The sequence below is a fragment of the Natrix helvetica genome, assembly GCF_964273705.1.
Source record: "Natrix helvetica genome assembly, chromosome: 1".
Classification (NCBI taxonomy): Eukaryota; Metazoa; Chordata; class Lepidosauria; order Squamata; family Natricidae; genus Natrix; species Natrix helvetica.
Genome location: NC_138548.1, coordinates 18,668,227 through 18,695,475, shown reverse-complemented (window position 1 = coordinate 18,695,475; position 27,249 = coordinate 18,668,227). Strand labels below are relative to the sequence as shown.

Here is a 27,249-nt window from a genome sequence, read left to right as displayed (position 1 = left end):
AGTATGTGCTAGTCGTTCCCAACTCTAGGGAGCAGTGCTCATCTCCATTTCAAAGCCAAAGAGCCAGCGCTATTCAAAGACATCTCCGTGGTCATGTGGCCGGCATGACTAAACGCCGAAGGCGCATGGAACGCTGTTACCTTCCCACCAAGGGTGGTTCCTATTTTTCTACTTGCATTTTTTACGTGCTTTCCAACTGCTAGGTTGGCAGAAGCTGGGACAAGTAATGGGAGCTCACTGCGTTATGTGGCAGCTTGGGATTCGAACCGCCTAATTGCCAACCTTTCTGATCGACAAGCTCAGTGTCTTAGCCACTGAGCCACCGTGTCCCTTATAATTGATGTTTTAGTGGCACAGAATAAATAAATTGCATTTATTCAGTTGATACCCCGCTTCCCTATTTCTGAGTGAAGGCATCAAATGGAATCGAGCCTGGGATTGGTGGTACTAGGTATAAGCTGGTTTCACAAGCCGTAAGATATTTTGGTTTTGTCATACGTATGAATACAGCCATTGCATTTGGTATATTACAGTTCATGGTACAGCATGATGTATGAGCCATCTACTAAAGATTGTTAGAGAAATAGGGGTCAAAACAAGAAATAACAATTAGCACAGAGCTAAGCCTTAGGCCACCTTTCTTCCTCATAGCATCATCTACATCAGGGGTGTCCAAACTTGGGAACTTTAAGACTTGTGGACTTCAACTCCCAGAATTCCCCAGCCAGCCATGCTGGCTGGGGAATTCTGGGAGTTGAAGTCCACAAGTCTTAAAGTTCCCAAGTTTGGACACCCCTGATGTACATGCACCAGACCCCTATTTCCCTTTCCTTTGGGGGGGTGGAGTATGGAGATTTAATTTATTTATTTATTTTTAGTGTTACCTATATCCAACTTTTATTATTTTCATAAATAACTCAAGGCAGCAAACATTTTCCCCACAACAACAAACCTGTGAGGTGATTTGGGCTGAGAGAGAGGGTGACTGGCCCAAAGTTACCCAGCCGGCTTTCATGTCTTAAGACAGGAGTAGAACTCACCGTCTCCTGATTTCTGGCTTGGTGCCCTTAACCACTCTATTAACCAACATAGTGGGAAACTACCAAACTGAGAAAATCCTGGCTTATTGAACTACTAAGCAACCTCGAAGTTGCTTCCTTGAAACAACTCCAATGACCGAAATACTTTATTTATTTATTTTACAAATAGCAGCACTGACACCAAAAAAATAATGTCCACCAGCTATTGCCTAGGGTCACAAAAATACATTAAATTAAACTAAAATTGCCCAGAGTGTCTGCCAGGCATATACATTTTACTAATAAATACATTAAATAAGGCTTAATAGTTTGGTTGCCTCCATTCAAGGCCATCCTATTAAGACACATTTTAGAGACAGCTTGCTTAAATGTAGCATGCCCTGTGAAAATAGCAAATCGAGCTTTATTAACCTTATTTTTAGTACATTGTGGGAAGCCAGCCGTTGTAATTAAGCTATGATTTAATCCTGCTTTAATTAATGAATTATAATTGTTTGGGTTGGTGCAATACCACAAGCCCAAACCAGGGCTTCCTGTGCTGCACAAACCCAGGCTACATAGCATAAGGTTGAAACCCGGTACTGAAATGTTACATCCATGAAGTTTTAACATTGGGACTTACACTTATAATAATACAATAATACAATAGTAGAGTTGGAAGGGACTTTGGAGGTCTTCTAGTCCAACCCCCTGCCTAGGCAGGAAACCCTATACCGTTTCAGACAAATGGCTATCCAACATCTTCTTAAAGACTTCCAGTGTTGGGGCATTCACAACTTCTGGAGGCAAGCTGTTCCACTGATTAATTGTTCTAACTGTCAGGAAATTTCTCCTCAGTTCTAAGTTGCTTCTCTCCTTGATTAGTTTCCACCCATTGCTTCTTGTTCTACCCTCTGGTGCCTTGGAGAATAGTTTGACTCCCTCTTCTATTCTCCAAGGCACTACCTTCATTTTTGTGCACAAAAGCAATGTATAACTTATCTGCACAAACAGCTCTGTTTAGTGAGCTCTATTTTCAGTGAAATCTTGCTTTTTTTCCCCCTGCCTACAATATAAAGTATGTAAGGCCAGCTCAGCAATCAGCAAAAATGAATGTATGTGGTGGTAGCAACAGGACAAGCATAAAACCAGTTGGGGGAGTTTTCTAAAAAGCTGATGCATGCGTGTGTGTTGAGTGGGGGGGAATAGACTCTCAAAGCAACTGTCTCATTTTGGGTGCCTTTTGCAAATGTGAGGCTTGTCAGATGCCTTTTTTCCATGGTGAGGGGGCAGTGGCCGGATTTCTGTCTGCTGTGTGTTTCCCAGCATGGAGGGGGAGCCCTGCTGCCAATCCTATTCTGCAGACTGAAATAGGAAGGAAATTCCTTCACTCAGAAATACCTCCTAGGATCCTAGGAGGATTTGAGCCCCAGCTGCCCCTTGCTGAAATAGATTTTACTCCTGGAAAATGTGCCATGCCTTCCTGCAGTAAAACTATGCTGCACAATAAGGTGTTTTTCTCCCCCCCTCCTTTTTTTTCCTCCCCCTGCCTTCACCCTGTTCAAAATTGTTCCTTTTTGTTTTAAGGAAGCAATAAATCAATAAAAGGAGAAATCAATTAAAAGGGAAAGAGATGGGAATGAGAAGCAAACAAAATATCTGAAAAGCCAATGCTTTCTCTGCCTGTTCTGGATTTTTGCTGGGTCTTCTCTTTGCTTTCCATGAAGCAGCACTCTCCCTGCTTCCCCCATCTCCATCCCCGAATAATCAGAAAGCTTAAATCATTATGGCCCCAAATTGCTGTGCCTGTACTTTTGGGATAGCCTGTCAGATCCATGTTGTTCATCCCTAAAACGCTTGAAATCCTGAACATTTCAAGATATACACCGCAATCCTGTTGATGTGGTATTTAAAAAATAAAAATCTATTCAGTTAAGTTCTGTCTGCTGAGTAAAACTACCACAAAGCTGATAACAAAGGCAGACAATCGGCATTCAATATAGTTTTTTTTCCTTAGAAAAAAAAAGGAAAACGTTTAGCAGCAAGAGTCTTTGTTTTAAAATATAATATGTTGAAACCATCCCAGTGCAGGCTGTAATAAATCAATGTTTAACATTTTACAAGCTAGGCTGGCTCATTTCACACAGCAAATGTTTCCAGAAATATAGAGGGACTACCCCCAAAAAATGTCACATCCTTTCCATTTGTCACACCCTTCAATGGTTTGGAAGAGAGCATGGTTAACCCTAAAGATCCGGCCTACTTTTATGCAGGTAGTCCAGAATGTACAACCACAATTGGGACCAGAATTTCCTTTGCTGAAGAAGATGGTTTTTAAGTGATATGTGCCCGATTTTATTATCTTTTTTGTCATGGCTGTTAAGCATATCACTTCAGTTATCCAAACTTGGCAACTTTAAGACTTGTGGACTTCAATTCCCAGAATTCCCCAGCCAGCAGCTGGCTGGGGAATTCTGGGAGTTGAAGTCCACAAGTCTTAAAGTTGCCAAGTTTGGACACCCCTGAGTTAAGTGAATCATGCAGTCATTAAACAAATCTGGCTTCCTCCATTGACTTTGGCTGTAGGAAGCCAGCTGGGAAGGTTGCAAATGGCGATCAAAAGACCCTGAGGCGCTGAAGCCTTCATAAATACATGTCAGCACCTGAAGGCCGGCTGGAGAATTCTGGGAGTTGAAGTCGAAGACCAAGGTTGAGAAACCTTAGATAGCAAGGCCTTATGCTTCAGAGCAGGGGTTTCAAATTGGATTTCTTTGAGGGACGGATCAGCATTATAGTTCTCCTCTGTGGGCTGGCGGGGGGGGAGGGGGAGACAGCACGGCCGCCCCCTGCAGCATCCTGCCGGACAAAACGAGGGGGCCCTTTGCCCCGTTTTCAGCCTTGATGGACTCCTGCAGCACTTTGCCTGCCAAAACGGGACGTGGGGGAACCTGTTTGGGCCAGCAGATTGGTGTAGGAGGCTGTCCACGCAAAAATGGGGCACGGGGGGGCGCATGCGTCCCCCCCCCAACCATGCCCCATTTTAGCTGCCTGAGGCGCTGTGGGCCGATCCTTTGCTATTTCCAGGCTGATCCTGTAGGCCAGTTTAAGCACCTCGCGGGCTAGATCTAACCCACAGGCCTTGAGTTTGACACCCCTCCATTAGAGGAATTTAAGAATCTCAGCCATTAAAACTCTGCCCCTATCTAGATCTGGCCCCATTGACTTGGTGTACTGCGCAAAAGATTGCCTGCTGCTGAGCTGGACTAGGGTCTTTGCCAGGCAACTGACTAATTGGATAGAAAATCTCTCAAAGACACCAAAAAAACCATCTGGATCCATGGAAAGTGAGCTCTTCCTATTCTGCGCAGACAGCCTGTAATCCAGAGGTGATTGGATAGGAATTGGTCCAGAAAAATGGGGTTAATTCAACTACAAAAAGTTACCAAAGGATTCAGCTTGTAGTTTCCCCCACAAGCATTACTTTACAACCATTTTTTTAAAAAAAGTATTTTCATGCATGCTTGCAAGCACGGATAAGGTGAAGGGAGAAAGGTTTCGGTAATATCGAGGTTTCTTGGCAAAGCTTCAAAGCCTCCCCAGGCGAATGCTGGTCCCTAAATTTAAGGCATGAAACAAGTTTTGTAACTTGCATAATTTGACAAATCTGCAAAGTTCACCTGTCCCTGTTTGTTTGGAGCCTAGCCAAAACTTCAAGAAAAACCCTAAACACGGAGATAGTGGAGGTTCCTGTTTCTTACTGTGCAGTTGCTTTAAATGAAACAGCCTCTCTTCAAAAGTGTGGTAAGGCCAGTCAGGTATAGCAGAGATCCCCATGTGCTGCAGAAAAGAAAGTGGCATTTTCTTTGGTACAGGCAGTCAGAACTGTGATTTTATTTTAGAAAGGGGTATTAATGAAGTGCGAATAGCTTCACTGCTATAGTTTGCAAAATTGCAGGTAAAGGTAAAGGTTCCCGTCACACATACAGTATGTGCTAGTTCTTCCTGACTCTATGAGGCGGTGCTCATTTCCGATTCAAAGCCGAAGAGCCTGCACTGTCCGAAAACGTCTCTGTGGTCATGTGGCTGGCATGTCTAAATGCCGAAGGCACACGGAATGCTGTTACCTTCCCACCAAAGGTGGTTCCTATTTTTTTACTTGCATTTTTACAAGCTTTTGAACTGCTAGGTTGGCAGAAGCTGGAACAAGTAATGGGAGCTCACTCCGTTACGCGGCGGTAGGGATTCGAACCGCCAAACTTGCCAACCTTTCTGATCGACAAGCTTAGCGCCTTAGCCACTGAGCCACCACTGCCCTTTCAGGCAAAGTACAGGCTGCGAGAAATACATCCTTTCTCCATAATCATTCCTCCCTCATCCCCTCCACCCCAACCTTCATTTTTAGTATGTATTTCTTTGCATTCCAAGACAAGGCTGTATTATAAATACTTGGGTGTCTCTGAGGCTACAGGCCTGTACTGGGATTGGAGGCCAAGTTAGTGGCGCAGAGGGAGAATCTGTGAAGGGTTAGCTGCCCTGTCTGACACTGTTTCTAAGCAGCATGCATTAGGAGAAGCAAATCTTATTAAAAGTATCTAGAGGACTTTCAGGACATGGTGTTCACCATCACGGCTACTGAATTATCTCCAGGATATAAGACTGAAACCTGTGCCATCAGTTGTGGCAATTTTGCTCGGCTGTTAAACACCAACAGTTTTAACCTCACTGGTGAACTGAAGATGGCCATTTCTGAATCACCTTCCAGAGGGGGGGAAAAATTGAATGTTACCTCTGCCATAAGTTGCCTTGGTAGTCTTTCATTAATGTGTTTATTTTGTTTCCCTAAGCATAGTAATGGTTTTCCTTTTGGAGTTATTTTCTGCATTATTCCAACTTAAGTACTGCATGTGGTATATTTCGTAGAAGCAGAAACGGTACACAAACATTGTTATATCACGAGAAAACTATATACCAAACAAAAATCTGGATCCTGGTTGATGTCGGAAGTCAGCATCCTAGTGATTGTTGCCTTGCCCAACATTTTTTCCTCCTTTCCACTTTTTGCCCAACGCAGGGACCCCTGTGAACCGAATCCCGATCATGGCCAAGCAGGTGCTGGATCTTTATATGCTCTACGTTCTGGTGACCGAGAAGGGAGGCTTGGTGGAAGTGATCAACAAGAAGCTGTGGAGGGAGATCACCAAGGGCCTGAACTTGCCCACCTCCATCACCAGCGCCGCCTTCACACTGCGTACCCAGTAAGTCACAGGAGGTGCCTTCCCCAACTTGATTTCAGGACAGGTTGAGGCATTTTAAGGAGCAATATTTGTATAGGGAAAGAGGAAGAATTTGTTTCAGTGGGAAAATGACTGTCGTGCATGAAGACTATACAAGAATAAATGGAGGAATCTCTCCCAGTCCAGGAAGAAACAGATCCCAATAAAGGAGAATATTTGTAGCTCGGGATTGAAATGAGGTGGTGGGGGGGTGTCCTTGGTGCTCTCTGAGCTTGGTTGTTTTCTTGGAGACGTTTCATTGGCCAAACTAGGTAACATCATCAGTACTTTGATGGGTAATGAAACACCTGCAAGAAAACAACCACGCTCAGAGAGCACCAAGGACCCTGCAAGAAAAACAGATTATTTTTTTGTTACCCTCTGCAACTGACCTGCAGGAAGTTTCAGTTTATTAGTTTCAGTTTATTAAATTTATAAACCGCCCCCTCTACCCGAGGGGACTCCCCAGACTGGAGAACAACCAGGCTGATTTGAGGTAATCGGAATTGTATCCAATATGTATGGATAGTACCAGGCTGAAAAGGCTTGCATATCAGATGCAGCCTGCAGAGAAGACCGTCTATCTTCTCCCCCGCCCCCCAATTTTAATCTATAGAAAAGTGATCAGTTCCAGTACATTAAAAGGATTTTGGAATAAATGTGTCCTGATAACCAATTATCCTATTGTGTGTACTAAAATCAGAAAACAGGAGCCTTCCACCTTGTTCCTCCCTCCCGCTCTTTCTCTCTGACTTCTTTCAGTTCCCTTCCCCCATCTTTTCATCCACCCTAATCAACACTAAAGTTAATTACTGTGGAATTCAGAAAACCAGGTGGCGGAAGGGGATTTGGGATTGGGGGGGATGGGGGGAGGAGTAGGAGGAGAGCTATTAACTTTTTAAAAGCCGGGAGCCTTTCAAAGAACACCAGCAGCATTTTTTCACCACTGGTGCAGATCTTAGAAACGGAAGTGTCTGGATTTTGCAGCATATTATCCTGAGCATCTAATAAACAGGGAGTATTGATCTGAAATATTTATTTGAAACATCCTTCCTCTCCTCCTCAGTTTAGTAGGTTCTAAGAAAAGTGTTTCCAGAACAAATGAATTGGATACAACCATGTCCTTGATATTGGATTGTTTGTTTGTTTATATCCCACCTTTTAATATACCTTTTTATATACCTTAGTGCAGGGGTGTCCAAACTTGGGAACTTTAAGACTTGTGGACTTCAACTCCCAGAATTCCTGGCTGGGGAATTCTGGGAGTTGAAGTCCACAAGTCTTAAAGTTCCCAAGTTTGGACACCCCTGCCTTAGTGGGACAGGGTGGCTCAGTGGCTAAGACGCTGAGCTTGTCGATCAGAAAGGTTGGCAGTTCGAATCCGTAGCGCCACGTAACAGAGTGAGCTCCCGTCACTTGTCCCAGCTTCTGCCAACCTAGCAGTTTGAAAGCACTTAAAAAATGCAAGTAGAAAAATAGGGACCACCTTTGGTGGGAAGGTAATAGCATTCTGTGCGCCTTCGGCGTTTAGTCATGCCGGCCACATGACCACGGACAGTGCTGGCTCTTCGGCGAATGAGCACCGTCCCCTAGAGTCGGGGACAATTAGCACATATGTGCAAGGAGGGAATCTTTACCTTTTATCTCACCTTTATTATTTTTATAAATAACTCCATGTGGGGAACATACACCATGTTCCTTCCTCCTCCTCCTCTTTTCCCTATAACATGCCTGCTTGGTGAATTGGGCTGAGAGAGAGTGGCCCAAAGTCACCTGCCTAAAGTGAACTAGAACTCACAGTCTCCTGGCTGTAAACTAAAGTGGTTTTCCTGCCTAAAATGAACTAGAACTCTCAGTCTCCTGGCTGTGAAAAGGGAGAAAAGCCAATGTGGATGGAATGAGAATATTAAGTTTTTATTAACAACTGGGTTTTTTTTTAATTAGCACAGCTGTGTACGTAGCATTTCAATGAAGATTCCCAATCCATGATGGAGGAAATCAGCAAATCAAAATTTGCCAGATGTATCAGAAGGGCAGAGTCTAGTTATGGCACCAGGCTAGAAATCAGGAGATGAGTTCTAGTGCTGCCTCTTTGAACGGTTGCCAAACAAGCAGTTCACTAAGCAAGGACTACCTATATTGCTCTGGTAGACAGAAATTGTATAAATTCAGCTGTGTAAATGCATTGGCAGATTTAACATATAATTTTTAAAAATTGCTGCTTTGTTTGTTGGGGTTCTATTAAATTAAGCCGCCATGATTTTTGTGCATCTCTCTTTTTTGTCTCCAAAAGATATATGAAGTACTTATATCCATACGAGTGTGAGAAAAGAGGGCTGAGCAACCCCAATGAACTCCAAGCAGCCATTGACAGCAACCGGCGAGAGGGCCGTCGGCAAGGATTCAGTGGTTCAATCTTTACCTATTCTCCCAGTGGCACTCACACCATGTTGTCTTCACCCAAGCTTCAAGTCCCAACCTTGGGACTGACCTCAGCCACTAATGGCAGCCCCATTGCCCCTGTTCCAAAAATCAAGAAAGGTAAACTATCTGCACCCTTTTGTTGAGAGATGTGTTGAACTTTTGAAGGAGTCTTCCCGGTGGCTTCCCCTCCCACAATCCCTTGGGGGGGGGTGTGTGCTGGGCTAAAGATTGTGGGAGGAGACGTTCAAAGACCGGAGGGTACCAGGTTATGGAATTTCTTTATATCTTCATTTAAGCACTGGAGATGTAATTAACTGGTGCTGAGTTGCAGCGAATCTGTATGCTGATCTCTTAATTAGCAGGTGGGGCTTTTCACATCAAATATAATGGGAAAATTAGTGGGGGGGGGGGAGAGGCTTTCTAGCACCTCAAGAGTAGTCATTAAAAGTTCTATTAGTGCCCTTGTCTGCTGTCTCCTTAAAAAGATGGTATACAGGTGGTCTTCACTTAACAACCACTTGTTCAGTGACCGTTTGAACTTAGGATGGTGCTAAACAAGTACTTCCAATCAGTCCTCCTAGACTTCCAAGATTCATCGTCCCGCAGTCACATGATGGCCGTTTTCAACCTCCTTTGCTGGCTTCCTACAATCAAAAGAAAGTCAACGATAAGTCAGCAGGAGGTTGCAAATGGGAATTCACTTAACAACAGCAACACAAGTTCTAGAACCATGATGGCAAAGCTATGGCACACATGCTACAGGTGGCATGCGGAGCCATATTAGCTGGCGTGGCAGCCCTCGGCTCCAGCTGATTTTTTGGCCTTCTGGAGGGCTGGGGGAAGCGGCTTTTGCCCTCCCCAGGCTTCAGGAAAGGCTCTGGACCTACTGTGCCCACCGGAAGTCGGAAAAAGGGCTGTTTCTGGCCTCCGGGATCGTAGGGGGAGGCCGTTTTCGCCATCCCCAGGCTCCAGGAAAGTTGTGTGCGCATGTGCGGGGCAGCAGGCGGGGTGTTCACGCACATATCCGCAGGGGGGGACATTGAATTATGGATGTGGGCACACAAGCACGCAGGTGCTTTTGGCACCCGAGGTGGGGAAAAATTTGCCATCCCTGTTCTAGAATTTCCGTTGCTAAGTGGCACAGTCATGTGACATTCTTTACCTTTTGACTTTTTGCATAGCAATGAAATTTGGGGTCCTGTTATTAAGGGAGGACTACCTGTGCAGGAAACTTTGGGAGAAAGGCAGGTGACTTTGGTCTCACCTATGTAGCCCATCCAATGAATTTGAAATGAGGACGTGACTAATGTGTTTCATTGCCTTGAGTGAAAAATAATCAGTTAAAACATAATCTAGAATCACCTATTCTCATTTACTGGATCATTGACTCAATTCAATGCTAATAAAAACAATGAGAAAGATATCATTAACATAAAATGCCGTGAGAAAAAAAGGGATTTGTTCGGGGGTGGTACAAATGAACGTTTTGCTCTTGGGCTTCTCAGAACTTTGAGGGGAAAAAAGTCCTGTTAGGCTCGGCCTTTTGTAGTTGACCTCAAAATGTATATATGTATTTGCTCTTTGTAGTAGGTTTCCTAATCCTCCCCAGCTAGAAATACTGTTCTAAAGTTCACAGTGGCCAGATCAAGAGCGTTCTAACTGGGTTGCATGCATCAGTAAAAAATCCTGCCTGTTTAACGTAAGCAGCTTCATTCAGGCAATACCAATTGCTCAAGCCCTGGAGAACTTCAGTGGAGGAGGAAAGGCTGCAGCCAGGCAGTGCACCACAGTGTAACAGAGGGGAGAAGCTCCTTAATCCTCTTTTTGGGCGATGACTTCTACCTGCAAGAGCACTGCCTGAATCAGCTAATGTTTACCTCCAGATTTGGTACCGAGTCTAAAAGTTGACACATAATGAAATTCTGCAGACTGGGTCTTTGGGCTCAGGACAATCTGAAATCTTGCTGATAAAGATGCTGCAGAGGGAAACATTAAATCAGGGGTGTCAAACTTGATTTCATTGAGGGCCGCATCAGGGTTGTGTTTGACCTCAGGAGGGCAGGGGTGTGTGGCCAGCTCGACGTCATTCATGTCGGGGGCACCTGTGGTGGCCCAAGTGCTTGGCCAGCGAAAACAGGCTCCCAAGCTCCGTTTTTGGCTGCAACAGCCTCCTGCAGCCCTCTGCAGCGAAAACAGAGCTCGGGAGGGCCACGTGCTCCGTTTTTGCTGGCAGACGGTTGCCGGAGGTCATCGCAACCGGAAATGGAGCTTGGGAGCCTGTTTTCACTGGCAGAGGCACCACTGGCCAGTCCCTCACTATTTCCAGAGTGGTCCCGTGGGCCAGATGTAAGCAACCGGTGGGCTGGATCCGGCCCCTGAATTTGACATGCCTGCATTCAATGAACACCAGAGTCCCTTTCCCATGGAAAACAGCTAAAATGGGACAGAGGGAAAGGCTTGTAAGGAATCGGGACTGTGCTCTTTTCTTTTGGAAGAAAGACTGCAGAATTACAGCAGCACCTCTAGTATTCATAAAAAAAGAGCCCAGCCTTGTTTTTTTAAAGATTCCACGTGAGCCTCAAAAAAGCAGCTGCAGCTGCTTTAAGGATTGCATTAATGTAAGTTTAATTACTTCTGTTAACACTGCCTTCCTGAGATTATGGGAGCAGTCTCCTCGAGAGAGAGACTATAATTTTACCGGCTGCACCTATTTTGTGTATGTGTTTTCTTTAAAATAAAAAAAAAGCCCTAGAACCATTGTAGTCATCTCCCTCCATCACTTCCCTTCTCCCCCACACCAGAGGAAGATTCTGCAGTTCCTATTGCGGTGCCCACCCGCCTACCTGTCTCACTCGCAAACCATCCTGTCGTCGCAGCGCAGGCTGCAGCGGTGCAAGCCGCCGCCGCCCAAGCTGCTGTAGCTGCTCAGGCGGCTGCGTTGGAACAGCTACGGGAGAAGCTGGAATCGGGGGAGCCGCCAGAAAAGAAGATGGCACTTGTGACCGACGAACACCAGCGTCTGATGCAACGGGCAATCCAGCAAAACTTGCTCGCTATGACTGCCCAGCTGCCGATGAGCATCCGGATCAATAGTCAAGGGGCCCGCTCACCAGGTCGGTGGGTTGCTGCATGTTCCCTCCCTTTCCCCAAAGGTTGATAGCCATACCAGACTTGAGGTGGAGATGGATGGAAGCCAGGCACCTCGGCCCAAGGGTTGCTCAGGATATGCCTCCTATTGGAGCCTGAAGCTCTAACCTTTGCAACAACCATGGTGGTGCAGTGGTTAGAGTACAGTACTGCCGGCTGCCTGAAATTTGGCAGTTCAAATCTCACCAGGTTCAAGGTTGATTTAGCCTTCCATCCTTCCGAGGTGGGTCAAATGAGGAGCCAGATTATTGGGGGCAAGAGGCTGATGCTGTAAACCGCTTAGAAAGGGCTATAAAGCACTGTAAAGCGGTATATAAGTCTAAGTGCTATTGCTATTCAGGGTACAGGTAGTTCTCACTTACCAATCGCAAACAGTGTGGTCATTAAACAGAACATCTCATGGCCGTGACTTGCGACTTCCTGCTGGCTTCCCCATGGACTTTTCTGGTCAGAAGCTGGCTGCGAATGTAACACATGGTGATAATGCCTACTGGTTGCCAGGTGCTTGAATCGGGACCACAGGATCAACCTGCACTGGCTTTAACTTTAAGGAGTGCCTGTCTCTATTTTCAGCACTGTCTTGAATTTGAACAGCCTGTGAGTGATGTTGGTCACTGAGGACTACCTCTAGTTAACACTCCCATTAAGGAAGCATTTTACACTTATTACTGAAGGAGAAAGGTGTGTGGCTAGAAAGTTTATTTTCCAACTAAAGGTCTGTTATGATCTTCTGTTTTTATTGTATGCTGCTCAGAATCATGTTTTGTGAGATGGCCAGCTATATACAGTAATGCTCAACTTAAGACCGGTCACTTAACAACATTTTGAAGCTATGATGGACCCTCCCAAAAGCTGCTTATGATCCATTTTTGAAATTATGATGGCCACAGCTCTTTGCAGTGTGTCCTGCTGTCATAGGACTGTGATTTGCAACTTTTTTGGCCTTTGGGGGGAAATTAATTTGATTTATGACTGCGGCATTTGCTTAACGACTACAGCATTAGCTTAACAACTGTTGCAAAAAATGTTTTTTTTAAAAAAAAGCAAGTCTGGTCACACGATGCCTCAATTTACAACCACAACGACTTATGATTGTAATTCCAGGTTCAACTAGAGTCACAAGATGAGGACTTCTTGTAAATTTGATGGATAAAAATAAAACTGGAAAGATTTTTAAAAACTGTAAATGATGTAAATCGAACAAGTTTGCATTATTCATTTCTGCCAGCTGTATTTTTTCTGCATCACTTTATCCTGGTTTAACTAGGCCTGGATTGATAACTGAGTGCTCAAATCAGAAACTAATCATTGTCATTTTTATAAGTCTGCAAATCCCCCCTCCCACATTCAGTGAAAACTGATATCTTGTGTCTTTCAATTATATCGTTAAAAATCCAAGCAATCAAGGATTATTTCTTTTTAACAAGATTTCAGTATATTCAGATGATCCAAGTGGCTGAGAGATTGCCTTCATTTTCCATTTACAACATTTGCATGTCCTTATTTTCAGCCTTGCCCATTTAATTTCCAGTTTATAAGCCAAGTACGTGTAGCCCCAAACTTAATTTATTGCTGCTTTAAGCAACTTTCTCGCCATACAAAGATCACTGTTTGCATCTAAAAAAAAGACCCATCTTTATTCTTTTGCAGAAAACCGCCAAGACTCTTCCATGAATCTGGCTGCCAATGGCACCAGTAGCATTAGCATGTCAGTCGAGATTAATGGCATCGTGTATGCAGGTAAGGGGAAAATGCAATTGGGACTTAGAGAAAATGGTTGGCCACTGTGGCAAGAGTTGATTGTTCTATAAGTCAGCGCTCACCAACTGGTGATCCGTGAGAAAATTTTGGTGGTCTGGCAGAAAAATTATTTTCATTTTTTATATTGCACTAAATCAGGGGTCCTCAAACCTTGGCCCCTGGTCCGGATACATGCAATGAAGGTGTCCTAAAAGGAACATAACTACAGGCCTGACAGAAGGCTTGTGTTGCTGCAGAGAGTCTCCCCCTTTGGGGTGTTTTTGTGCCGGTCGGAGGAGGGGCAGATATTCCAACTTGGGGTCTGCTTCAGCCTCCTGGTGCAGGGCTTTGGGTGAAGGCTGGAGGGAAGTGCCGCTGGTGGCGAAGAGCCGGAGGGCCTTGTTCCAGTGGGACTGCATCATGGCCTGGAACTGGCTGACCATCTCAGCCCGCTGAGCCTCCAGGTGCCGGTACCTGGCCTGCATTCCCGCAGCTCTTCCCTCTGCTTGGAAAGCCTATGCTCGTAGTCCTCAGTGAGCTGCTTCTGCTGAGCCTCCTTCACGGTCACATCCAATTTGAACTGAGCTGTTTTACCAACTCTTTCTCGTGGTGGCTGCTTAGCTCCAACAACTGCTTCCTGTTGGGTCTCTAAGGAGCCCGGGGGGGCAGACAAGTGGCGAGTAGAGGCTGGCGAGGCGCCCTTTGACGTGAGTGACATCGAGTTGGCCACGCCCACCCACCCAGCCATTAGGCAGATCATATTAGTGGTCCACGGGATTTAAAATTATGAATTTAGTGATCCCTAAGGTCTGAAAAGTTGGTGACACCTGTTATAAGCCGTGTCATGTATTGTTAAAAAGGTTGCAAATTTGCAAGTAGATGGTGAGCATCCAGTCCCTAATCAAACAAGAAAGGGGGGGGGCATACAGCTTAGGGGTATTTTTCTTTTAGTCTGCTGAGTGTATGGAAGAAACATGATATCATCAGAGAGGGAGTGGGCATGCACTGTTAATGCAAGCTTTTGATGGCGAAAGAAGGGTACTAACATAAACCTATTGTGCTGATTTTAATTCTTTAAAAGGACAGAAGCCCTTGAGTACTCCAGAGAGTGTATGCAGCAGTTCATAAGCTGGAGGCTCCTCCCTGCCATATTTAAGAGAACCTCTCAAATTCATCTTGACTTGGGAGGACTTCATGTCATTCTTCTGGCATTGCTTTATTGTGTGTGTGTGTGTGTTGTGTGTGTGTGTGTGTGTGTGTGTTTAATGGACTTTCCAATCCAGACTAAAGGTGTGGGATTTTCTAGTGGGCTCCCATCCAAGTTTTAACTAGATCAGATTCTGCTTAGCTTTTCACAATCAGCCAAGATTGACTAGCTGCTGCTATCTAGCGTGACATCTCTGCGCTAAGATGTAAAAACTAATGTGCTTTACTCTAAAGTACTGCCCTCTTTAGTTAACCTTGGCATATTAATCCACATGGGTTACATTGCTTGAAAGGTGATACTGTAGGTTTTTTTTGGGGGGGGGCTTCAATTATTATGGGGGGAGACAAGAAAAGACGGGCTGCGGGAGAAGAAGAGTCACAGCCATTGTGAACCTGCCCTGTCCATTTTTGTTCCCTGTTTCTTTCCAGGAGTGTTGTTTGCCCAAACTCCAGGAGCCTCGTCTTCTCACAACAAAGGAAGCACCAACAGTGGGCGGAGTTCCAGCAGCACTGGCAGTAGTGGCGGCGGGGGTGCAACAGGTGGCACGGCAGCAGGTTCACAAGTCGGTGTGCCCCCTGCACCGACTTCTACCTCAACCAACTCCTTATCGCCTTAAAACCCACCACACCTCTTCTTCCTCCTCCATCCCGCCAAAATGAAGACAGTTTGGACAGGACATTTGAGACCGGCCCTCCCCTTCCCTGTTCCCCCCCCCCCCGTGTTGAGTGGGGGAGTGAAATTGTGCCTTCCCCACCCTCTTGATACCCCCGTAGGCATCAGGGCCTGCCTGATACATTTGGATGGGGTTTTCTTGGATTTCGGGGCTGGATGAGGGTGAAATCACCTTACCACGCGTGGCATCCAATCATGGACATTAAGGGGGTAACATGCATAGTGCAGGGGGGTCTCTAAAGGTGCAAACTCCCCTGTCCCCACCCAGGCAGCAAGGAATTCAGGTATGGTACTGTCCTAGGATGGGACAAAGATTCAGAAAACAAAGTGCATTTTTTTCTAATGTAGCTGAAAACCAAACACCAAACAAAATTAAGGGGAAGAGGAGTACCTGGAATGATGGCTTTCTCCTGTCCTCCTTCCTATGCTGTTTTTTTCCCCCTTCCTCCCCTTTTAAAGAATTTTTTACCTACTTGGTATTCTCTGTTTAGGGTTGTGCTCCATGAGCTTCTGGGCATTGCAGTCCCTGCATACCCAGAGGGCACCAATTTGGGGGGAAGGCTGTTCCTAGTGAATATGTTGGAAAGAACAACCACACAAAAGCTTTAAGTGGGGTTGGAGGGGTGTTGTTAAAATTCTGAGCCGGAGCAATACTGTGCAGACTAGCTTTTTGACGTGATGCATTGTAGATCCATAACTCCTTACCTCATGCAAATCCACACTTTGCACTGTGTGTCCTTTTGATTTTGATTTTGTTTTTTAAGTTATTCTTTGGGATACCTCCAGACAAGTAGCGGTGGCGGCAGTAGCAGCTGGTGTGCCTCCATTCTCACGGGCTTGCTTTGAAATGGAACCCTTAAATAAAATATAAATATATATATATATATATATGCAGATATCAAGGATTTCGCAGATTGAGGATAATTTGGGGAAAGCTTTATTTCTTGCCTTTTTTTAAAAAAAAAACTGCTGTCCAACTATTTAAGGAAAATGAAAGGGAGGGTGTAAATACAGTGTTTATTTTCAGTAGATTTCTCTGCTCTCACCCCCCCCCCCCCAAAATCGGACCCACAAGCAAGCATTTGTTAAGGAAAGCATGTCTAAAATAGGTTTCGTTTTTCTTCTTCTTGCGATGATAACTCCTCGGAGCTGTCCGACTCTTTCTTCCTCTCCCCCCCGCCCCGATCTGGGTAGGGCTTTGAGGGTGCTCAGGTAGGGGTTTTTTGTGTGTGGAGTGGGTGGGGTTTGCGGGGCTATTTCATAGGATAATATTTTTATACAGAGCTGCCCCCATCCCACATATGGATTGTACGTTTGTGAGAATGAGGACTGAAAGGAGCAGCCTGCCAGCTGTTTTGTTGGCTTAATTCTTTCTTTTAATCTACAGAAGATTCCGTCTGTCATATGGTCAGAGTGGCTGATTACTTGAGGGTTTCTTAAAAACAATTTAAATAGTAGCATTTACCTGTGGCATAATCTCGGCAAAGCTGCTTTTGTCTAATCTTCTTTTCAAAGCACACCTATTTAGAAAACAGAAGAGAGTGGCATAGTCATGACTTCTCTCAGGCGGGTGGGAATGATAAACTGGGGGTGCACTACAAGATCCCCCAAGACAGGTCACAATCATCTTGCAGCAACTGATATATATATATTTAAAAAAAACCTTCCCCCCCCCCTTTGAAGACCATGATTTGTTAGAAAGAGTGCTAAACTCCTCCGCCTCTGTTAAGATTGGCTGCCTTGCTAGCTCTGAGATATATTTGGAACATAGAAATTGTTACAGGTTGTCCTGTGCCTCCAAAGGTAGTTTTAGCAAAGTTTGCCTGAATACTACACAGGGTCGCATGGGATTCTACCAGTCTCCAGTGTTGTTGGGATCTTCATGGTGCTCCAGAATCACTCCTGCCATGTTTATAATTTCATTTATAAGGAATCAAAAGGACAAATACCCTCCATTATTTCGAACAGAGATCACTCCATTTTTGCCCCTTAGCTCGGTCTTCTAGCATCCTTCCTTTGACTAACTATATTTGGGTTTGCGTTAGAACAGCTGCGCAAGAGGCATCTACCTAGATTCCCCCCCCCCCCCACTGCTTTATGCAGTAACAAAGAAGGCGAAGGAAGAGCTTGGTCTGTAGGTCACCTGCAAAGTATAGAAAGGTAGCATGGAAACCACATATTCGCAATCTCAAAAATCACTGTTTTTCAGGGCCGCTGCTTTCTGTTTTTCTTTTCCTTCTGACCTCTTCCTTTGACGCAGTTTAGGGAAACAAACTTCCTTTGGAATTTGGCATTTTCATTTCATTTCCAAAAGACCAGTGAATCCAAAATAACATCAACAAAAGATACTCCTCATTCGCCATCGCAAAGGCCCTGTGCCTATTTTGATGGGCTTTTTTTTTTCCCCTCCCACATTTTAATTTGCTGCTGAGGGAAGTGGACCCTGGTGAGCAATTTGGTTAATTCCCTCTTTCGATTCTCCTAGGTATATGCACTCCAACTCACTCCCTTCGTGCCCTCTGGAAGTATAATTTATTTCAGCCTGTGCAGTTCAGTGACTGCCGCTTTCAAAGCAACGGAGCCTCTGTAAAGAGAAACCCTATTTGTGGATTTAACGTGATATGAGACAGAAGCTTGAAAACTAGGCGGAGACACAGTTGGAAGAGGTTGCTTTACCACTGATGTTTTCCCAACGTTAAATACATACTGTAGAGTCAGGATTTTGTTTTGGCAGGTTTTAATTTTCTATGTGGTTAGCCCGAGTAAGCTCTAAAGAATGTTTATAGGGTTTGAAGCAGGCGTATGTTCTTTCTGCCTCTTCCTTGCTAGGATTTTAATGCTATCACTTAGTTGCATCATACAAAAGACTGACATGTGGCAACCCTTTTCCCTCAGGGCTGGTTTTTTTTTTTTTAAAGCTGGATTCTGAGATACTGTAATTGATTCAGCATGCCAGAAAGTATTTGAGTTAATCGTCAGTGTTTTCAAGCAGGAGGTGTGCATTTCCCCCCTCAATAACCTGTTTCAGCCAATTGGCTGTGTTGGATGACCCAGACACAAGGAAACCTTGGCAAGGAGGCGTTGGGCGATGGGAGTCCCACATTTCTCATCGGATGCCAAAGTAGCAAGTGGTGGAGAATTCACAGTTGTGAATCGAGCAGCTTTTGGGTCTGCTAAGAATAGGAAAATTCATCTTCTCTTCAGGTTCCACAAATGCCGAAAGGAGTGCACTTCATTTTGGGAAGCAGAGCGTCCTGGCTAAGTTGAGCCATTTCCCAGAGTTATAGATCCCAGGCACTGCAATCTATTTTGGGGTTTTTTTTAAATCGTCGTTCAGCTTTTCAGCATCTTCCCCTCTAATGCTAGATAAGGCGGAACCCCTTGGTTACAATGGCTCCAGGTCTGGAAACATGGGGCAAAGCATGGCGTCTCTAAATAGTGGTGGTGGAGGAGGAGGAGGAGGAGGAGGAGGAGGGATTCACTTTCTGAGAGGAATGGAGGGCTTTGAGCCCCACACGCTGTCCCACACGGGGAATTTTTCCATTCTCAGAATAGCAGACGGTATCTCATAAGAAAAAAAAGACCTTCAGAAAGGAAAATCTAGGAGATTGGCTTCTAAAGGATGTAGTGGAACTGCAAAGTGGTTTAAATATGAAAGAAAGAAAAAAAGTGCTCTTAATAAAGGCTGAACCTAACCCTTTTTAGATGGCACAAACCATTCTTTCTCTTTCTATCCTGCTTCCATTACTCTGTTGACACGGGGAGGGGAATGCAAAAAAAGGGGGAAAATGGCTGTCGTCGGACACACTTTCAAAAAACAAAAAGACTTCTCCTTAGTTAGATGCCGACTGCGTTGGAGGAAGAGACACATTTCCCTTTCCACTTGTGGTCCTTGCCAGAGGGTTTATCTGACCCATAGGCAGCCGAAGGGAGGAGAGCATAGGGACAAGGCGCCCCTCATCATGTCTTTTGGTCTGATAACAAGGGTGGTATCGCATCCCAGTCTGGGGGCATTCCTTCCCCCCCTGGAACACCCTGCCACTTGAAGACTTTCTCTGAAGACTAGCTATGAAATTGGAGCCTTTCTCCTCCCCCCCCCTGCCTTCACCACAATTCTTGGTGTTTTTCTTGTGTTGTGTGCCGAATCGGCTTTCCCCAACACGATTCCCTCCAAATGTGATAAGGACTCCAACTCCCAGAATGCCCAGACAATGTGGTTTAAGATCACTCTAGGGATTATGGGAACTGGAGTGCTAGCACTGCTGGAGAGTGTCCAGCTAGGGAAGACTTGGTGTCTAGGGTTTCTGTGAGATCTGGAAACTTGACTGCCCCTTAGTTTTTCTGATCCAATCTATATATACACCTCACTGGGTGGAACCAGCTGAAAGCATGTGAGACTTTTTTTCTGCAGAAGCAGGCTATTTGAGGATATGCCTCGTTGGTTTTTTTAATAAAAACCAAAGAGTTCTCAATCTTTGTGGAAATTTCATAGGCTAAAATAGCTAAAACAGTCATTTTCTAGATTTTGTGTCTGAGGTGGGTTTTGTAAGTACGGCAATTAAGAAATCTCTACTTCCTCCCAGAAAAACCTTGAGTCATAATTGCCAGTAAGGTCCATCAGTATCTATAGTCTCTGCCACATAGCCAGCGGTTTCTATTTTTGTTTCTTTCATCTCCTGTGCGAGTCTGATTGTTTCCTATCGGACCTTGCTTTTTTTAAAAAAAATAACCTGTATTTTTTACAAGTCTTAAAATGATTATCCAAATTTGACTCAAGACCCACGTCCCTGCAGGCCATGCCCAAGATAGAGTTTTGTGCAAAATTGTTCTGCTGCATTCTTTCCTTAAGCAAGCTACCCTGGTTTAACCTTAGCTATAGGTAGAGGATATCTAACAATATAGGAATATATTGGCTATCGAGTAGATAAAAACACTTCACACAGAGCGGAGAAAGAGGAGGAATTACTCAGATATTCTTCATTGTTCTGTGAAAAAAAGGTGTTGTCTATTGAGAAGTTCTCTGTTTTGTGTCCTGGCTTCCCAAACATGCCTTTGCTAAGTTGGTTAAAATGAGTTAAAGCAGCCTTTTTGTTGTGATGTATGAATCCTGGTCCTCCTACCTCTCTTTCATCCCAAACGGGGAACTATTTGTACCTAACTGCTGGATGGACCATCTTCTCCCAGCAGCATAGAGACTATTTAACAAAGAGGCAATTGAGGTAGCCATCTTGTCAAAGATTAGGCCAAGCACTGTTCCCACCTCTGTTGGCAGCTTGTTGTAGCAGGACAAAGGCTCCCTTACCTTCCTTTAGTAACGTAACACATGCGTAAGTGTCTTTCTCGTGTTTGCTGCTCCATTGCAGGAGCTGCAATTCAAGTAACGAACCATAATTTCCTATTTCACTTGAATAGGGAAAACAATGGTTATTAGTGTTGGAATAAACTAGGATATTAACCCAGCTTCAAATAATGCTTTCATGTCCCAGAGTATTCCATCTTTTGACAATCAGTTCAAATTACAGGGAAGCTGGTTAAACAGACAGGTTTTTTTGTTTGCTTTGCTTTATGTTCACAAAGAGATTGTGAGGCTTGGCATAAAGCATGTGTGTAGAAGTACTTCAGCCATAACGTGGCCAAACCTTTAGCGACGGCTTTCAGGAACTACGAAGTGCAAGCTATCACTCTTGTTTCCTCATTTCGGTAGCTCTTCCTTTGGAACTCATGGGTCTCAATCAAAGTAATTTTAAATATGCCAATTTTGCATGAGACACCCTCCCAGCCTGTGTATGTCCACTGAGCATATCTCTCTATTCATTATCGGTGGGTAGGTCTTGGCATTTTCCCCATAAACATGGTGAAAGAAGCTTTGGGGCTGTAGTGTGCAGGTGGGTGGAGAAGAAAGATTCTATAACTAAATTTATATAAATATATATAAAATGAGTGTGTATGTTTGTGTCTCTTTTCCCTTTTTTTGAGTGTGTCATTGTGGGCGTGTGGGCGTGCGTGTCTAAGAAACGTATAAAATTTATTTTTCAGTCCAAGCTTTTTGACTAAGGATTGGATTTGTAACTCAGGGGAATTGAACCTGCTGTCTAGATCTTGATTGTATCGGGGGAGGCGGGTAGGGGGAAGGGTCTCGGAACAAGGGCGGGTTAAAAAAAATGTTCAGATTTGCTTGCTGTGGCTGTTACTTAGATGGTGGTGGGTTTAAAAAATACGTTTTGCTTGTTTTTAAACTTTTCGAAAGAGCTGAGCCCCGGCATTGGCTTCTTTGGTGTTTCCATTCACGCGAGTTTAATTATAGCCAACTGTCAAGGAACATTCCAGATTCTTTTTAATGATTTTGGAAAAAAGTTGCATTGGCGCCTTGGAGGAGTTGTAAGCAGGCAGTTGAGAGAAAAATGGATACTGGTGAAAACATTTGGGTAAAAAGAAGGAGACTTGAGTTAGAAGTGGTGATGCAAGATCACTCAGTCTCTTTGGGGAACAACTCTTCCTGTTCTCTTCTCATTTAATAGCACAGCTTATAACACAGTTAGCATTTTAAATCCACCACCTTTTTTTTTTTAATTTACAGACCTCAAGCAATGCTCTCCAGCTTGCTCAACCCACAATCAAGTTTTGTCTTGGGGGGAGTTTATTGGCTTATTTTTATTCTTGCGAAAGGGGTAAGGGATGGCTTTAGTTAGTAAAAGGGTGTTTTTGTTCTTGCATTTGTACAAACACTGTGTTGAGGGGAGGTCTTGATTTGGGGGCAGGGAGAACATAACTCTCTCCCACCACTCTCCTTTGCATATCAGCTTAAAAAAATAAGATATAATTTCAGTTTTTTTCTCTAGGGATTTTGAATGGAAAAAAAAAAATGGAACACAGCAAGGATATGCAATCTGTACAGCGCATGTAGTTTTTTGACTCAGGTAATAAGAAATAAAAATCGTAAAAGAAACCACATTCTACCTCTGAAAACAGTAGGCCTGGGACTGCCTTTTGTCTCCTGGCCTCTGTACTTCGTTTTTGTTTGTTTTTGCTTTTTTTTTTTTAAATCACTTTTTTCGCAAAACATTCAGGTATTAACCTTTGTGACTTAATAAAGAAATAAAAACACTGAAAAGTTTACATTTTATAACATTATTACAGATTGTATTTAAACTTCGGAAATATTTAAGATGATTGTAACCTTGTAAAGTTTAAGAAATATTAAAAAAGAAGAAAAAGATACTTTCAAAGGTGTATGCCATCCATGTGTGTGTGTGTATGTGTGCGGGTGTGCGCATGTGAATATGGTGCCTAAATTGAAATGAGGATACAAGTAATAGTTTCGTCAGTTTTTCTTCATTCCCTTTCTTTAAAAAAAATGGCAGCCTCTTGATTTTTTTGCATGACAAAAATTCAAGGGGGGAGGGGTGAACGAAAGAATTACTTTGCTCACAGGATACTAAATGGATAAATAATCTAGCGTGTCATAATGTACCTTCTTATGTTCTTAAGCCTTCCCATCTGTCATACATGGATAATAATATTGACTTACCTTTCTGGACTGTTGAAAAGGCTGAAAGAAGGTAGCAGCAGAAGGCCAAGTTAAATCGCTGAACCCTGGAATAGCAATATTCATTGATTCACAGGCAGAATGGCCCTCGTTGCCAAATTTAATGGAAGGTTCTGATATTCAGGCTCTAAATTTCTAATAGTCAAATCATTTTGAATACGGAAAATAATATAGCACTAAGGTTCAGATCCGGCTGCAAAATAATGTGGGACATACACTTTGAAATGACTACAACATCCTCAATCTTATCCACATTTAAGGAAAGTTTCATTAGCAAATAGAAGAGGTTTGGCAATGGCCTCTGGTATGTGAGAAACAGAAACACATTGTAGTTTTGTATACTGACAACAGCATTTGTCATGCTGTGTAAAAATATATGAAAATATGGACTGTCTAAAGAATCAGCATGAGAAGGCCTGTGGCTGCAGTGTTGAAACGGGCATCTTTATTTCACCTTAAGCCAGCAATTCTCGACCTTTTGGCTCTGCAGACAGGCACAAGGGGGTGGAGGGAGAATGGTTACCTGCGAAGGGCGGGTACTGCAGGCTACTTCTGCAGATCACCAGCTGCCAGCAGTTTGGCAGTTCGAATCTCACCAGGCTCCAGGTTGACTCAGCCTTCCATCCTTCCGAGATGGGTAAAATGAGGACCCAGATTGTTGGGGCCAATAGGCTGACTCTGTAAAACCGCTTACAGAGGGCTGTAAAAGCACTGTGAAGCGGTATATAAGTCTGAGTGCTATTGGGTGCAGCTCTATTTGTGCGAGAGGCGGTCAAGTGCCCACCATGCCCTCCCATAAATGGAGCTGTGTTTGTGTGAGCTGCTCACACAAATGGAGCTGCGCACACATGTGTGTGCTCCTCTGCTTCTATGGCCCAGTCCCGAACAAGCCGCAGCCCCGTGACCTAAAGGTTGGGGACCCCTGGCTTAAGCAACTTTTATAGGGTTTTTCTACTTAGCCTGATGAAAAATTCTGGAAAATTTTCAGATAGGTCCATGCACAACTTTCAATAAAATACCATCTTAGCCATGGGTTTTGGATTTTCTTACGTCTACCTTTGTTTTGAATATGAGAGTTAACATTAATAACATTATTTTTCTGAAAAATAACAAGTAGGGGTGGGGAAAATGAGGGCAGTTTGGATAAACATACAGATGCCTTTCTTTAAAAATAAAGAGACTTTATGGAACCTGCACAATGCATTTCCAATATATTTTCCATCTTAATAAAAATGTTCATTTGTAGGTTTGACTAGGACTCTTTTAAGAGATGGCATGTGATTAAGTGAAATCTTTTATCATGCTCCGTTTTAACCGTGGTTCATTGACCAAGTCATAAGATGGGGCAACCACAATACAGCCTCAGTGGTTATGTACAGTACAGGTTACAACCACAACTGAGCCCAGAATTTATGTTGCTAAGTGAAAATTTGTTAAGTGAGTTTTGCCCCATTTGTGACTTTTCTTGCCAATTTGTTAAGTGAATCACTGCCGTTGTTAACTGGTGGTTAAGTGAATCTGGTTTCCTCATTGACTTTGCTATATGCCTTCGCAAAAGGGGATCACATGACCCTGAGAAACTGTAACCGTCATAAATGCGAGTCAGTTGTCAAGCATGCGAATGTAAATCACGTGACCATGGGGATGCTGCAATGGTCATACATACGGAAAATGGGCATGTGTTGCTTTTTCAGTGCCGTAACTTCAAACAGTCACTAAATGAACTGTTGTAAATTGAGGACTACCTGTAGTAGGTATCACATAACACCTCCATTCTGATATAATGTAATGGGTGAATCCATCCAGTGAGTCTGGATAGTTTCTTCTTTCATCTAAAATCTCAAATGCATTTTGCTATATGCCTTTGCACATCCTACCTAAAGTCCTACAATCCACATTTTCATCAGTAGGTCTATTAGCTACAGCTGCCTCTCAGCTCTGTGTTAACCCATAAAAAGCTAGGCTGTGTTTGTCCTTCCGTTGACAGGTAAACATGTTTTTATTCAGGCAGGCACGTAGGCTTTAAGATGATATTACTGAAATAGATTTTAATTGGTGAGTTACAGTAAAGCTGCTTCACTGATTATTTTTGTTATTAATGTTTTCATTTGAATCCTGTTTTTATCCACAATAGCATCAAATGCTATGCATGTTATTTTTTTTTACAGAACCATACAAATTCAGCAACAAGAAATTCTAGCTGTCATAACAGATTGTTTCCCCTTCCCTCCCCCAGTCTAAAGCCTTTTGTGTGAGGCTCGTTATTCAGCTACCACAATTCAAAATCACTTACCATAACTTTTTTGTTGCATGGTACTGTAAAAATGAGAGCCAGTTTGGTGAAATGATTAAAGACACTGAGTTGAAGCCAGGAGAACCTGAATTCTAATGATGCTTTAGGCCAGGAATAGTCAACCTTTTTATACCTACCGCCCACTTTTGTATCTCTTGTTAGTAGTAAAATTTTCTAACCGCCCACCAGTTCCACAGTAATGGTGATTTATAAAGTAGGGAAGTAACTTTACTTTATAAAATTTATAAAGCAGTTACAGCAAACCCCTACCGCCCACCATGAAAGCTGGAACGCCCACTAGTTGGCGGTAGGGACCAGGTTCACTACCACTACTTTAGGCACAGAATCCGGTTGGGCGACTTTGGACCCCTTATTTTTTCCTAGGAAGGAACCACTTCTGAAAAATACTATCAAAAGGAGGTGGTGGGAAGGAACCCAATACCCCACATTGTTTGTGTAGTTGCCAGGAGTCAAGATTGACCAAAAGGCACAGAATACATACAGTAGCAGCAGCCAAGATTGTGAGAGAAATGTATCAGTAGTCATGATCAAGTATTTCCCAGATTCAGAAACTCTGTTAAATATATTAAGGTCATTTAGAAGCAGATGATGGGAAAGTCTAGAATCAGATGCAAATGACTTGTCAGTATTTGCTGGGTGGTAGGCATTGTATTCAGTAGGCATAGTTTTCTGATGAAACCACTGATACAGCACAACAAACCATGCCATAACATTGAAATTATATTCAGCTAGTCATCATCTGCTCTACCTGGCAACATCTTTAATGTCCCAAAAGAATACCATTCACAAGCCTTTGAAATAAAAATAAGTAGCCCTAGACTTACAGCCATTGGTTTAGCAACTGGAGTTAACAACAGTATTGAAAAAAAGTGACCAATAAGTGCACCCCCATAGTCACGATCAAAATTTGGGGACTTGCAAATTTACAGCATGCAATTTGCAACAGTTTCAGCATCCTGGGGGTCATGCAATTGCCATTTGCCACCTTCCCAGGCAGCTTCAGACAAAGTCAATTGGGGAGGGGGGAGCTGAATCCATTTAAAGGCAGCACGATTAATTTAACAGCTGCAGTGATGATTTTTTTTAACTGTGCCAAAAGTCGTAAAACAAGATCGAATCATTTAACTGCCTCCGTTAGCAATGACATACTGGTTCCAATGGGGATCACGAAGATTACCTGTATAAGCAGAAACAAACAGATCTCCAGCCCTTATTTGAGACCACAGGCGATGAAAGCTAGGCAGTCCGAGATGCATGGAGAAAAGTTCTAGGGTAATAACCGATTGCACATCTGTGCATCGATGGCTTAACTACTGATATATTGCTACATTATGGAAAACATGCTATTTACTTCTGCAGAATAGAAAAAAAAACATCGGTAGGAGGCAAGCGCCCCCTAGTGCTTGCTTTAAACGATGTCCACAAACTCAGTTTCAACTCATGACATTTCTTTACCGATTTTTATATGAGTCTATTTTTCCGGCTTGCACTTCAGTAGGGAGGCAGATTAGATCTGCGGGGCCCCCTTGTTTAAACCAAGTCAATTAAAGGTCAAGAGTGGTTCTGCAAAAACACGAATTCAGTGGCTAACACAAAAAAAAAATCAAGAGAAAAGTTTAACAAGTTTTGTTTCAGCCCGCAGACTCCCTTCTGCAGCTTGCAATGGGGGTAGGGGTTGTAAAAAGACGAGAGGAAGAAAAGGGGGACTCGCATTGCACCATACAACGCCAACCTGCCTGCTATCTAACGTATAATATCTAACGTATTTCAACTCCGCAGGTCGTGAGAACGCAGACGCTGAAAAAATGAAGTCACGTGGCTCTAAAAGCAAGACCCGCCCTTTGCCCGGCGGTTTGTAGGTCACCACCCTCCCAAGCCCGCCTCCTTCTCAGCCTTCTTCCGGCAGA

General features: G+C 43.7%; 1 protein-coding gene across 2 annotated transcripts in view; it reads left to right on the top strand.

The window, feature by feature from the left end:
* Positions 1 to 16,433, top strand: part of ARID3A (AT-rich interaction domain 3A) — an 88,626-nt gene extending 72,193 nt beyond the window's left edge. For both annotated transcript variants that reach the window (XM_081959081.1, XM_081959080.1), the window contains exons 5-9: positions 6,091 to 6,274; positions 8,586 to 8,833; positions 11,518 to 11,829; positions 13,514 to 13,603; positions 15,239 to 16,433. In XM_081959081.1, the coding sequence (XP_081815207.1) occupies positions 6,091 to 6,274; positions 8,586 to 8,833; positions 11,518 to 11,829; positions 13,514 to 13,603; positions 15,239 to 15,426 (1,022 nt within the window). In that variant the 3' untranslated portion in view covers positions 15,427 to 16,433. The remainder of the gene's footprint in view (positions 1 to 6,090; positions 6,275 to 8,585; positions 8,834 to 11,517; positions 11,830 to 13,513; positions 13,604 to 15,238) is intronic.
* Positions 16,434 to 27,249: the final 10,816 nt, after the last annotated feature.